The sequence below is a fragment of the Hemicordylus capensis genome, chromosome 2 (genome assembly GCF_027244095.1).
Source record: "Hemicordylus capensis ecotype Gifberg chromosome 2, rHemCap1.1.pri, whole genome shotgun sequence".
NCBI lineage: Eukaryota > Metazoa > Chordata > Lepidosauria > Squamata > Cordylidae > Hemicordylus > Hemicordylus capensis.
Genome location: NC_069658.1, coordinates 309,805,109 through 309,819,443, shown reverse-complemented (window position 1 = coordinate 309,819,443; position 14,335 = coordinate 309,805,109). Strand labels below are relative to the sequence as shown.

At 48.4% G+C, this 14,335-nt stretch overlaps 1 protein-coding gene across 3 annotated transcripts in view; it reads right to left on the bottom strand.

The window, feature by feature from the left end:
* Positions 1–14,335, bottom strand: part of SUSD3 (sushi domain containing 3) — a 90,419-nt gene that overhangs the window by 57,311 nt on the left and 18,773 nt on the right. Inside the window, exons 1-2 of one of the 3 annotated variants that reach the window (XM_053288120.1) lie at positions 12,076–12,114; positions 10,117–10,239 (exon numbers count right to left, since the gene is read on the bottom strand). The exons of the other annotated variants lie outside the window; for them this stretch is intronic. Coding sequence (XP_053144095.1) covers positions 10,117–10,198 — 82 coding nt within the window. The 5' untranslated portion in view covers positions 10,199–10,239; positions 12,076–12,114. Of the gene's footprint in view, positions 1–10,116; positions 10,240–12,075; positions 12,115–14,335 lie in introns of those variants that run through there. 3 annotated transcript variants of the gene reach the window in all.

The following is a 14,335-nucleotide window of genomic DNA, read 5'->3' as shown; positions in this document are numbered from 1 at the left end:
CTGGTATGTGTGACGGAGACCTGGTTAGATGCGCTGGGCGGGGTTGGTCTCTCTCAGCTCTGCCCTCCAGGTTTCCAGATCGTGCAACAGCCCCGCCTCGAGGGTCGGGGAGGAGGAGTTGCAGTCATCTTTCGAGAGACTCTCCCCGTTTCCAGGTGCCCGGTCAGGCAATCTCAGAATTTCGAGTGTTTGTCCTTGAGGGTGGGCCTCCGAGATAGGCTGGGGATTCTGCTGGTGTACCGACCACCCCGCTGCACTTCAGTCTCCCTACCTGAGCTGGCGGGGGTGGTCTCGGAGGTGGCTTTGGGTTCCCCCAGGCTTATTGTTTTGGGGGATTTCAATGTCCACGCTGAGGCCCCCCTAGTGGGTGCGGCTCAGGATTTCATGGCCTCCATGGCAACCATGGGCCTGTCTCAGTTGGTATCGGGCCCTACCCACATGGCGGGACACACTCTGGATCTGGTTTTTGCCGACCGGGAAATAAATGATCTGGAGGTGGGGGAATTTGAGACCACTCCCTTGTCATGGACAGATCATCATCTGGTGGGGTTTAGTTTGACTGCTCCATCTGCCCTCTGCAGGGGTGGTGGGCCAATTAGGATGGTCCACCCCCAGAAGCTTGTGGATCGGCTTGGATTCCACACGGTCCTTGGGGAATTTCCAGTGTCCAGAGCTGGTGACCCTGTCGAGGCCTTGGTTGATCTCTGGAATGGAGAGACGGCCCAGGCTGTTGACATGGTTGCTCCTAAACGCCCTCTACGGCTTGGTGGAGCCCGATCTGCTCCTTGGTTTTCCTCGGAGCTTAGGGCGATGAAGCAACTCGGACGACGGCTGGAACGACGCTGGAGGAAGAGTCGTCACGAATCCAACCGAACACGGGCTAGAGCCCATTTTAGGGACTACACCGTGGCGGTGGGGGCGGCAAAGAAATGCTTTTTCTCCGCCTCCATTGCGTCTGCTCAGTACAGACAAACAGAGCTGTTTCGTGTGGTAAAAACCTTGCTCCACACATCCCCCCAGACAATGGGGGAGGAGTCATCTACAGCTCTTTGTGATCAGTTTGCCTGTCACTTTGCAGATAAAGTCGCTCGCATCCATGCTGACCTGGACTCCAGAGTTTTGGCAGTTCCGGCAGACGTGCCTCTGGTACCATCTGGTCCCGTTGTGTTGGATTCTTTTCAGTTGGTGCAGCCTGAGGATGTGGACAAGATCCTGGGCAGTGTGTGGGCGACTTCGTGCGCTCTTGACCCTTGCCCTTCATGGCTAATAAAAGCTGCCAGGGAGGGGACAGGCAGATGGCTGGAGGTGATCATTAATGCTTCATTAAGGGAGGGCAAGATGCCATCGTGCCTCAAGGAGGCGGTGGTAAGACCACTATTAAAAAAGCCCTCCCTTGATGCCTCCAATCTGTACAACTATAGACCTGTGTCTAACCTTCCCTTTCTGGGCAAGGTGATGGAGCGTGTGGTGGCGTCCCAGCTGCAGAGGGTCTTGGATGATACGGATTATCTGGACCCTTTTCAATCTGGCTTCCACCCCGGGTATGGGACTGAGACTGCCTTGGTAGCTCTAGTGGATGACCTATGCCGGGAACTAGACAGGGGGAGTGCGTCCCTGTTGGTTCTGCTGGACCTCTCGGCGGCGTTCGATACCATCAACCATGGTATCCTTCTGGGCCGCCTCTCAAGTATGGGAATCGGAGGTACTGCGTTGCGGTGGTTCCGGTCCTTTCTTGGAGGGAGGGTCCAGAAGGTGGTGCTGGGGGACTACTGCTTGGCCCCGTGGCCGTTGGCCTGTGGAGTCCCGCAGGGATCAGTTTTGTCCCCCATGCTGTTTAACATCTACATGAAGCCGCTGGGAGAGGTCATCCGGGGATTTGGACTGAGTTGTCAGCAATATGCGGATGACACTCAGCTCTATCTCTCCTTGTCATCTGATCCTAGGGAGGCGGTGGATGTCCTGAATCGGGGGCTGGAGGCCGTGATGGGTTGGATGTAGGCTAACAAACTGAAATTGAATCCAGATAAGACGGAGGTACTGTTGGTCAGTAGCAGAGCCAATCGGGATGAGGAGATTTTACCGGTTCTGGATGGGGTTGCACTCCCCTTGAAGGAGCAAGTATGCAGCTTGGGGGTACTACTGGACCCGGCTCTGCTTTTGGAAGCTCAGGTGGAGGTGGTGGCCAGGGGTGCCTTTGCACAGCTTCGGCTGGTGCGCCAGCTGCGTCCCTTTCTCAAGAAGGCAGATCTGGCCACAGTTACCCATGCCTTAGTCACGTCGCAGCTGGATTACTGTAACGCGCTCTACGTGGGGCTGCCCTTGAAGAATATCCGGAAACTGCAGCTAGTGCAAAACGCGGCAGCGAGGGTTTTATCCGGAGCTGCCCATTGGGAACATATCACCCCCATTTTGAAAGAGCTGCACTGGCTTCCGGTTCATTTCTGGGTCCAATTCAAGGTGATGGTTTTGACCTTTAAAGCCCTTAACAGTTTGGGCACGGAGTATTTGAGGGACCACCTGCTCCCAAGGGTTGCTGCCCGCTTGACGAGGACATCTGAGGGGGCCCTGCTCCGGGTGCCGACAATGAGAGAGGCCGGCTGTCGTGCACTCGGGACAGGGCCTTCTCTGTTGCTGCTCCTAGACTCTGGAATGCTCTCCCAGTGGCCATTCGTTCCTCAGACTCCATCACGGCTTTTAGAAAGCTTGTAAAGACTTGGCTTTTTACCCAGACTTTTACATAATTGTTTTGACTGCGGCTTCGGTGTGTTTTTATCTGTTGTACTGTTTTTATGCCTGTTTTTATATGTTTTTAGCTTGATGTTTTTACTGCTTTTTTATTGTATGTTTTAATTTTTGTAAACCGCCTTGGGGTTGTTTTTAACGAAAGGCGGTATAGAAATGTAAAAATAAAAATAAATAAATAAATAAAATATTTCTATATTTCCTTCATCCTAAATGAAGTTCATTTATCCTTAGAAACAACACATAACCATAATAACACATAACCATAATAAGAACATAAGAGCATAAGAATAGCCCTGTTGTATCAGGCCCAAGGCCCATATAGTCCAGCATCCTGTTTCACACAGTGGCCCACCAGACGCCCCTGAGAAGTCCACAGGGCTTCCACAGTGAGGGACTGCCTTCTCTCTCCTGCTGTTGCTCCCCTGCAACTTGTATTTAGAGGCATCTTGCTTCTGAGGCTGAAAGTGGCCTATAGTCACCAGACCAGTAGCCACTGATATACTTGTCCTCCATAAATTTGTCTAAGCCCATTTTAAAGCCATCCAAGCTAGTGACCATCACCACATCCCATGGTAGAAAATTCCATAGATTAATTATGTGCTGTGTGAAAAAGTACTTCCTTTTGCTGGTCCTAGATTTCCTGGCCTTCAGTTTAATGGGATGACCCTTTGGTTCTACTATTGTGAGCAAGGGAGAAAAATCTCTCTCTGTCCATTCTCTCTATTCCATGCATAATTTTATACATCTCTATCATGTCTTCCCGTAATTGCCTCGTTTCCAGACTAAAAAGCCCCAAATACTGTAGTCTTGCCTCATAAGGAAGGTGCTCCTGGCCCCTGATCATCTTGGTTGTCCTCTTCTACACCTTTTCCAGTTCTACAATGTCCTCAGTAGTGGCTGGTGCACGCACTGCCAGGGGTGGGTGGGGAGAGGCACCTTTAAGCATAAATTAGTATGTGCTCACCTACACTCCGGTCGCACCTGCAAGCTGCTCCAAGCAGCAGCGAACCACCCAGCACTCCCTGAAGCGGTGGATTGGCTCCACCACTCACTTGGCTGTTGGCAGGGGATTGGCTCCGTGGAAGCCAAGTGAGTAGCGGAGCCAATTCCTGCCGCAGGGAGTTCTGGGTGGCACACTGATTCTTGGAGCAGCTTTCAGGTGAAGCCGGAGCGGAGGCAATAATAATTTATGCTTAAAGGTGCCTCTTACCACACACACACACACACACACACCCGCCGGCAGTGCCCGCACCAGCCACTACTGACTGTCCTTCTTAAGATACGGTAACCCCAGTGTCGTCTTACCTGGTTGCCTGCATAGCATTGTGAAGTCCAACAGGGAGTGCAGCATCCCTCTTTGGGGACTTTTGTCTTCCCCTGAAGGAAGCAGGGGTGAAATGGTTCCAGGCTGGTTGGGTCCCAGTGGGGTTGAGCAGGCGAGGCCGGAGAGCTACAGGGAACAGGGGGGAAGCCATGTTGGGCATGGCAAGAAGCAGGAAGTGAGAGACAGGGCTTGGAGTAGGTGTTAAGTCCTGTCAGCTCTGTACTGGGGCATTTAAAGCCAAGGCAGCTGATGATGAGGACTGCTCTTGATTATGGGAATTGGAAGTTCCCCTGGGTGCTTTTTAGATTACAGGCTACAACCACCGTAAAATTCTTCGGCTTGGTGGGACTGAATTGACAATGTAATTAAAGGGTGTTGCACAAAGCCACAAGCAGGGGGAGCAGTCTTTTCTAGTTTGCGCAAAACTCCCCACAACGGGAAAATACAGCATTTTTTTTTTACAGTGTTGTAGGACTGTAATGCAGCAATAAAACCTGAAAGAAGGCATCACAAATGCAATCAGCACCTTGCTGGCAGCACAGGGACTGCAATGTTGACACACAAGCAATACGGAAGCACACTTAATGGACACATAGTGACACAGTTGTAGTGTCCAATCTGGAAAGTGCCCTAGAGAGGAAACCAGCTAGATGCAGCAAGCCAGGAGGAGGGCTGAGGTGATGAAGTAACTAGGGATATGCACGGAACCAGGTGACGGTGATTCAATGGTGGGGGGGTCACGCTTTAAGGGCGGAGAGAGTGCACTTACCCCTCCCTCTGCTTTTGCCCCGCCTGTGTGCAATATTTGCAAACTCTTACTGGGCGGCAGCGTACCTCCCTGCCACCCCACCCACTCCCTTGCAGAAGTAGCTGGCGCACGTGCATACACCGGGCACGTGTGTGTGTGCATGCCACATTCGTGCACATCGGGTGGGCTTTGCACACACACGCCAGCTACTTCCAGCCAGAAGCAGACAGGGCGTCAGGGAGGTACGCTGCCACTCTGTAGGACTTTGCAAATACCAAGCGCTGACGGGGAGGGGAGAGTGGAGGGAGGGAAAGTGCACCAGTGTCGCACACACACACCAACCTCCCAGTGTTCGAACCTGTCCAGAGGTTCGAACACTGGGAAAAGATGACACCGATTCAGCAGAGGATAGAAACAGCTGCTGCAAACAACCACAAAGAAAATCAGAACTGACGGGGCCTTTGGGCAGCCACACACCCCAGAGTGCTACCTTTGAGGCGAAAAGCAAACCAGGAGAATGTTCAGTTCAGCCCTAATCATTACTCTCTCGCAGCACTCATGAATAACCTCTCACTTGTTAAATGTGTGCAGCCAACCATGGTACTTCTCCAGGCAGTGCCAAATGGTACGTAGGAGCCATTAACTAGAAGCCATATTTTCTAATGGAAGCAGCAATTAAGGCAAAAGTTAACTTCCCCATGCCCATACTCGAGCTGACATCTTGGGATAATGCTCAAATAATGTTCAGACATTTCCGACAACCTTAAAAGAGCTCAATGAAAAGTGTCACAGCACTCAAAAGGTGTGTGTGTGGGGGGGGGGAACCTTTGGATTTGCAAGACATCGATAAAGCTCTCATAAAAATTCAAATGTTATCCTCCATCTAAACATCTCACTGATATATGAATCAAGCCTCAGCAGGGAAACAAAGCTTTTTACAGTGAATCTATCATTAGATAGGGCCTGTGTGTCTGGAATATAAGAGTGGCAGAAATCTTTCATGGGGCTCATATCATCCACCTTACCTAAGACAGCAAATATATATGATGCCTTTTGCAGAGTCAGAACCTTGGTCCATCTAGCTCAGTATTGTCTACTCCAGGGCTCCTTAGGCACCCCCAGCTGTTTTTGGACTACAGCTTCCATAATCCCCAGCCACAGTGGCCAATAACCAGGGATTATGGGAGTTGTAGGCCAACATCTGCAGGAGGGCCAAAGTTGAGCAGTCCTGGTCTACAATAACTGGCAACAGCTCACAAGGGCGCTTTCCAGAATACACCCAGCAACAGGGTCACGGTGGATCTCTGAAGTGTGCTTCCACACTTCCTGTGTGGTGACACCACAGTCCCTACGCTGACAGCAGCGTGCCATTCACATTTCCGATGCCTTGTTTCGAATTTAATCGCTGCAATATAGTGCTATGATGTCATGTATCCAGTGTAAAAGGTTGCTGTTTTTTCAGGTTGTTAGTTTCCGTGAAACTGCTCCCCTGCTGTTTATGTTTCAAATGCGATTTGCCTGAACGGAAGCATTTTTTTGCTGTTGAGCAGCTAATGTGGAAAGTGCCCAGGGTCCCCAGCACTTCCTGCAGATACCAAGGACTGAAGTTGAGACCTTCTGCATGCAAAGCAGATGCTCTTCCACTAAGGCTCCCTTTATATCCTGCAAAGAACATAAAATTAAACAGCACTTGTATTTGCTTGAATATGTTATACTTCTTCTGCAGGAAGCAACCAACAAGCAACAGAGTTGAGCAGACACAATTCCAAGTCACAATTAATACACTTTAAACCTCCATATCTTTCAGTGGGAAAATTAAAGCTGTATTTAAATCTCTCTATTGAAATCAGTCAACTGTGGCTCCACTTCTGACACCCTTTCACAATGGTGACTACTCGGTTCATAGCCTGTGCACACTGACTCAGAAATAAGCCCCACTGAGTCAAATGAGACTTGCTCCCAAGCAAGTATGTGTAGGACGGCAGCCTTCAAATGTCAGTGCTCCAACCAGCTCAGCTCAGGCCAAACCCTGGGCACTATTGGCAGAGCAACATCTTACACCGAGCCAGTGCCCATATCAGGAACAAGCACTACAAAAGATTAGAAGGAAGAAACGCACCTTAATTTATTTCACAAGGAAACATCTCCTGTTTCCCCTCACAAAACACTCAAAAGGCAAACCACATTAAAAATGCCAAGCCAACTAACACTGCAATCCCTTCCCTCTTTGTCACTGTCGGAGGCTCGACTCCACTGTGTCAGGCGTGGAGGACGGCGACGGCCTCACCCTACCTGCCTGGGCAGCGCCGCCTCTCCAGGACCCATCGCGTGGTGGGCCGTCCCCAGCTACTGCGGCGGGGGGATGCCACTAGCCCTCTGTGAGCACCAAGACTTTGTCACCTGGGTGCAGAAGCAGCTTTTAGTATTGCAGCTGCTCCGCTCCACACAGCCACTCTCTCTCCCCACCCTGACTTGCTGCTGAAAATGGTGGTGAGCCAGTTGGGAGCCCAGTATCCAGGGGTGATAGTTCACACGATCGCCTACCGAGGTAAAACGAACCATGGTAAAACCCTGGGTAGAACAACTGGGCAATCCAGGTCTGTAGCAGCCGGGAGCAGAGGGCTCTCAGCGCTCCAGACAACGTGAGCTGCCTGGGGTAACTCAAGCAGCTCGTGTCATGCAAATAGCCTTTATGTGTGTTTTACTGCTAGCTCTAGCAGTGCTCCAGTTCCATGAGGTGGGGCCCAGAAATGACCCAGCCCCTTTCATGTTTGTGCTGGCCTCTTTAGCTACTGTTTTTCAAAGTCGATGGTGGGTTACAAATTGGGAGAAACAGTTGGGGTTTGTAGATTTCATTAAGGGCAGCTCTACCACCACCACCACCACCACCACCACCCCATAATCTGAGTATTGAGCTCTACCTCATACTCTCATAAGGATGAAACCACAAGGATGAAACCACATGTTATGTTAAGCATGTCAGGAGAGCTAACATGCCGAGCTTTTAAAAATTCAATAAGACTTGTGATTGGGGGGGGGGGGTGGACGAATCCAAACTAGTGCCATGTCATGAGTGAAGGGGCACCTTAACTCATTGTCCCCACTATGGGCCCAATCTAAATTGGCTCTCACAGCTATTCATCCTAGGAGCAAAAGACCCATGGTGAGAGCAACTGGGCAAGAATTCACAAAGCTGTTGGGGCAAATGGCAGCCACAGGAGGTCTGATCTGGACTGGAACCATGGTGAGGCCAGTGGGTTGAAGCATCCTTCCCCCATGCTGTGGTCCCAATCTAGATCTCCATCAAAGCTCCTATTTAATAAAGAAAAGTTAAGCATGCCAGCTTTAATGACATCCTTAACATAATGAGGCTGTGCACACGAGCAGCCCAACCCAGGCTAGGGCAGCCCTACCTGGGTTGGGCTGCTTGTGTTTACTGCCGAGATCAAGGCTGATCCTGGCGTTGCCTCCCCTAGAAGCCCAGGTTTGTAATCTGGCCTTTAACCTGAGTTAGTGGGCACAAGAGCGCCCTCTAACCCACATCTGGGATTGTATATATGCTCAGGCTGTGTATATGCATGCAGCTCAAGGATATACAGAGTCAGGACCCTAGAGCGTCCGACTCACAGAGGAATCCCTCAATGCACCATGCTGCTCAGCAGTGCATTTTGGGATTCCTGGAGGCCAGGACTCATTTTCCCGGCCTACAGTGGGTGTGTGATGGCACACCAAAGAGGAGACCGGTGATCATCTGCGGTGGACGTAGATTCATCCCTGACTTCCCCCTGCCCGCCCTCCCCATCTTTTCATGGTTCTGTGCATGACCTCAATGTGTAATTTGACCCTAAGAGCAAGCTCCCAAGTGTTTCAAAGAAGCATAAGAGTGAATCCCTCTGATCCCTCTGAACATACTAAGTTCAGTGGAAGTACATTCTGTCTAGAGTGTGCCCACATCCAGATCTAAACACATTGCTATTCACACATTCTATCCATTTTACATAGAGTAGTGGACTTCCTATCTGCACTCTGCATTTGAGGGGACCTATCCTAGGTACATCACAACTGCATGAATATTCAACCATAAACAAATATTACATGTGTACACATGGGCAATGTAATGCCTGAATAGAGCTTCGCTGATTGGCATTTCTCTTTCCCTGCTTCTGGGGGCACTTGAGGACTTCATCTGGGATGACATCAATAAGATGAACTCACCTATATGGCATTGTACTGGCTCTCTTTAGCTAATACAGTCTTAGAAAGGGGGAGAGGGGGGGCACGTTGAAATACTGATGTTGCAGGTAGCTGCACTAGAAAAAATGTTGAAAACCCCATCAGTATATTTTTCTGGGGGTACCACTTCAAGTAGCTGAAGAAGGCTGAACATCTGAGGCAGGCTGGGTAGAATGCAAAACAGGCCACCCAAGGAAAAGAACACAGACTGTCTAGGAATGGACTGGCATGCACACAACTCCCAGTTATTCAAAGGGGCTTGTGGTGCCATAAAGGCTCCAAGGCAGCAGTGGAATAGCTTCCTCTTGGAAGCTATTGCGACACACATGCAACCTTCCCTTTGTAGGACCAGAATTGCCACAAGAAACAACCCCTCATCTCTCTCTTCAGAACAGTTGATGCAGGGAGCCCTGGAAGTTTGCATGGCATTGGCAAGCAATATTTTACATTCCTTCCTCAAATGGAGATTGCTATCATAAATTATCCAGTATTTCAAACCAAAGTGTGGCTTACTCGGATAATCTACTAAATATGCACAGCCATCTTAGTATAGAATAGATTTGATCAAAACGTTATATTTTCTCACTGCTTTGACCAGCTATCAAAACACCTGTCATATTCGTCAGTCTGTGTTGTCTTGTAATGGACCATATTTTGCTGTCAGCTAACAGCACAGTACTGTGCTTTAAACTAAATCTCATCAAAAATGTCAAGGAAGTATGCTGGAGAGGAAAAGAGTGTATTAGACAAGCAATATATTATTTATACCAAATGCATGTTCTGTCTTCATGCAGCAGGTATATATTCAATTGATGCACCTACTCATACTTTGTGCATAGGGGTCATCTAACAACCAGATAAGATGGGCTTAAGGTACGTGCTAATCTGGGATGGGAGTGTGTGTGGAAAGCTTGTCAAATCAGCTGAAGCTAACAGAAAGCACTCCTGGCCATGGCCTCCACCTGAGATACCAGGGTGAGGCCTGGGTCCAGGAGTACTCCCAAGCTATGCATCTGCTCCTTCTGGAGGAGAGTAACCCCAACCAGTACAGGAAGATCTAACTCACCCCTCAGATTCTGAGCCCCTACAATGAGCACCTCCGTCTTGCTTGGATTCAGTTTCAATTTGTCATCCCTCATCCAGCCCATTACTGCCTGTAGGCAGGCATTTAGAGAATGAGTGCAATTTCCTGAAGATGAAAAGGAGAAGTAGATTTTGGTGTCATCAGCATACTGATAACACCCAGCTCCAAACCTCCTGCTTGCTTTGCAGAGCAACAGTCTACGAGCAACAGCATCTGGAATCTACCAGAAAGGTAGGAACTGAACCACTGTAAAACAGTGCCACCCAATCCCACCTCCCTCAGACAACCCAGAAGGATACCGTGCTAAGCAGTGTCCCCTATCCCCAACTCCCCCAGGCAATCCAGATAACACCCTGCACCAAATCTCCTGACAATCTCTCCCAGCAGTTTCATGTAGATGTTAAAGAGCATTGGAGACCGTATGGAGCCTTGTGGAACTCCACTCTTCAGTTCTTGCTTTGCAGAGCAACAGTCAATGAGCAACAGCATCTGGAATCTACCAGAAAGGTAGGAACTGAACCACTGTAAAACAGTGCCACCCAATCCCACCTCCCTCAGACAACCCAGAAGGATACCGTGGTTGATGGTATTCAAAGCAGATTTTGGATTAGCAGAGTCACTCTCCCTCTGTCAATATCCAGTGGGAGGTTATCCATCAGGCCAACCATGGCAGTCTCAACACGCCAGGCCCAGCCCACCCAAAAGCCAGTTTGAAATGGGTCTAGATAATCAGTTTCCTCCAAGACTCTCTGGTGCTGAGAGGTCACTAATACCACTAAGTGAAGACAATTCTAATTTTACTCATTAGTTTCCATTATTCATTTAATATGCAATAATTAGGGTGCAAAATAGGTACAATCTGAAAACAAAAAGAAGAGTCTACACAACATTTCTGTTCAGCAACTCATTTCCCCCCTTAAAGAAACCTAGTAAACTAGCTTAACCGCGCAGAGCATCTGCGTGTTAGTACTTGATTGCTCCCCTCACCTCCTATCACAGCCCCCTTCACCTCAGAGATCTCTCAACCCTCACTTGACCCACACTCCTGCTACTCCTCCTCCATCCTGTTGCTTCCATGACCCTCACCCCTCTTGGTTGTGGCTGCAGCTTTGCTGGTGCCTACTGGCCAAGCTCCAGCCCCTTATCCCCAGAGACCTCCCCACCCTTACCCAGGTCCTGCTCATGATCCTCCCCACAGGAGCAGCAGGAGCAGCAGCAGTTGACTGGGCCCTTCCTCACTGCCTCAAACAGCAGCAGTGGTTGATTGGGCACTTCCTTGCTGCCAACAGGTGCTGCCAACAGGTGCTGCCATTCCCCTCAGACCACTGGCTCGGGCCTGTCCCTCGCCCTTCCTTCTTTCTCTCTTCCCCTTCCTTGCTCCTCCTCTTTCTCGCTCCTGCACTTGCTCTTCCCCTCTGTCTTTCTTCCCTCCTCCTCCTCCTCTCTCTCTCTCTCTCTCTCTTCCTGAGTTAACAGATCTTGTTAATCTTGTTTCCTCATCTAATTCACACAACAGCAACCTCCTTCTCCTGAAGGGGCTCATTCCTCCCTCACAATCCCTCTCTTCACAGACCCCTGCCCACTGTCCTTTTATATGTATAGATTCCTCTCCTCTACAATCAAGAACATCTTTTAACCAGTAACAGTTGCATTCCAACTGACCTTAACCATCACAGGCTCCTCCCTATCTGCATATGGAATCCCCACTGCCCAATCACCATGATACCACAGGCTCCTCCCCCCTATCTGCATATGGAATCCCCACTGCCCAATCACCATGGTGCTTCTGCTCTCACAGACTCCATATCCTATCTGCATATGGAATCTCCACTGCTCAATCACCACGGTGCTTCTACTCATGAACTCTTGCAAGAGCTGACACACACAGGATTAGCCACGGATATGCCTTAGAGAATTAAATATATAGAAGATCTTACGCACTAACTTGTTCTTTCTTTCAATTGATGTTTTTTCTTGCAGCTTTTGATGTGGAAGTTACTACATCTGAAGTTGCTACATCTCTTAGATATATTTTCCCCATTCCACAAATAATTTCTAGGATGCATGCACAGAATCACACAGCAATACCAGTGTGGTGATTTTAGAATCTCATCAATGTGAAATGGATCTTTCAAGGCCATGAAAATTTCAGAGGACTATATGCCTGCTAATGGCTTTCATACTAGATGGAACAAATCCATCAACTTAAGAGTTCTGTTAGAGCAAACCTTCACATGGTAAATGATAAAAGTCATACATTCCTTGTGCTTTCACCTTCCCAGAGAATGAAATCATAAATAATTATTTCAGAAATGGTTCTTTGCAGAAGAATGTTGAAGATGTAAATTAATTTGGGGCTTCCTAATTTTCAATTTGCCCCACCTCAAGAAGCAAAACCAGTCTTCCTTAGACCCTTCTGACTTTCATTGCAGAATTTCTGCAATGTTTATTGCAGAAGATTATTGTTTTCAATTGATGTCCACCCTGCCTTTCTACTACTGAACCCAGAGTTGACAATTTGAATTCTTGTAATGAGAATAGTAGAAGCACAGATGATCAGTCAACTTTGTACCATGCAACAGCTCCTCCATATGGTGAAAGAAAAGCAATAGCTTGAATGGCTCTTTTTGTATGGGGAAGGATGAAGAATAATATGCTCTGCTCTTTTGGATGGGGAATGATGGTTAATTGCTTATTTCTGTGTTTATGGATAGGAAAGAAACCATGTCAAATTAACTCAGTCTCTCCATGCCACAGAATAGGATTTAAATAAATAAACAAAAAAGAACAAAAGTAGGGATATGTGCATAAGTTATAAAAAATAGTATAAGGCCATTCACTAGCATTATGCACACCATGTGCATGTTTACAATGAACATGTATCGAGTGTTCTTTTGCTTTCTTATTCTTTTTCTTGGTGTGTTGTGATTTCATGCATTATGTGTTTTTACTTAATGTTTTAATGCTGGGTTGTGATCTGTCCAGAGCACAATTTGTTACGTGGCAGCTAACAAATAATAAATTTTATTATTATTTATCATTATAGTGGAGGACAGGAAGGCTTGCCCCTGACCTACACTCTTTGGTTGAGCATACAAACTGAAAGTACACACAAAGTTTCTGTATTGCTTTTTTGGGACCCAGTGGCTGGTAGGCAGGGGCAGAGCCAGAAGCAAAATGGTGGGCTGGAGTGGAGTCCAGTGTTCCCTCTAAGGCAGGGATTTTCAACATTGGGTCCCCAGATGTTAGTGGACTTCAACTCCCATAATCCCCGGGCCCAGTGGCCTTTGGTTGGAGATTATGGGAGTTGATGTCCAGTAACATCTCTAAGACTTGCACATGTGTGCACGCACACATGTTTTTACACTGCCTTGATACTGCCACCCAGAACAAAAGTCATTCTGCACAAAGATGAAAAATATTAGAAGGAAAACTGGTGGTTTCAATTAAGAGACTGAACTACTTTTACTCAGCCCTCATACCGGCCAACAGCTGGATGTGAACCTTGTTCTAGATGGGGTGGCGCTGCCCCCAAAGGAGCTTGTTCGTGATTTGGGGGTCCTTTTGGACTCGCACCTCCTGCTTGAACAGCAGGTGGAGGCTGCAGCCAGAAGTGCTTTTGCCTAGCTTCATCTGATTCGCCAATTACGCCCTTCCCTTGATCGGCAGGCATTAATGACAGTGACCCATGCCCTTGTTATCTCCTGCCTAGATTATTGTAACACCCTCTATCTAGGGTTACCTTTGAGGATGATCGGAAAGCTACAATGGGTCCAAAATGCAACAGCTCACCTACTCATGGGTGCCAGAAAATATGCCCGGGTACCACCTCTCCTGCAGTCATTGCACTGGTTGCCTATTCGCTACCAAGTTCAATTTAAGGTCCTGGTTTTGACCTTCAAAGCCTTGCGGGGTTTGGCACCTGTCTACCTACAGACCCGCCTCTCCTATCCAGTTACATCCCATCCAGTCAGATCTTCTCAAATGGCCCTTTTGTCGGTCCCTGATTTCCGAGAGGTTCAGGGCACTAGGACTCGTGAAAGGGCCTCTTCAGTTGCTGCCCCACTTCTCTGGAACTCCCTTCCCCTTCAGATTCGTTTAGCTCCTTCCTTATTGATTTTTAAATCTCTATCGAAGACTTTTCTTTTTCGCCAGGCTTTTACCCTGTAGTTTACCTATTTGGTTTTTTCTTTTTGTTAGT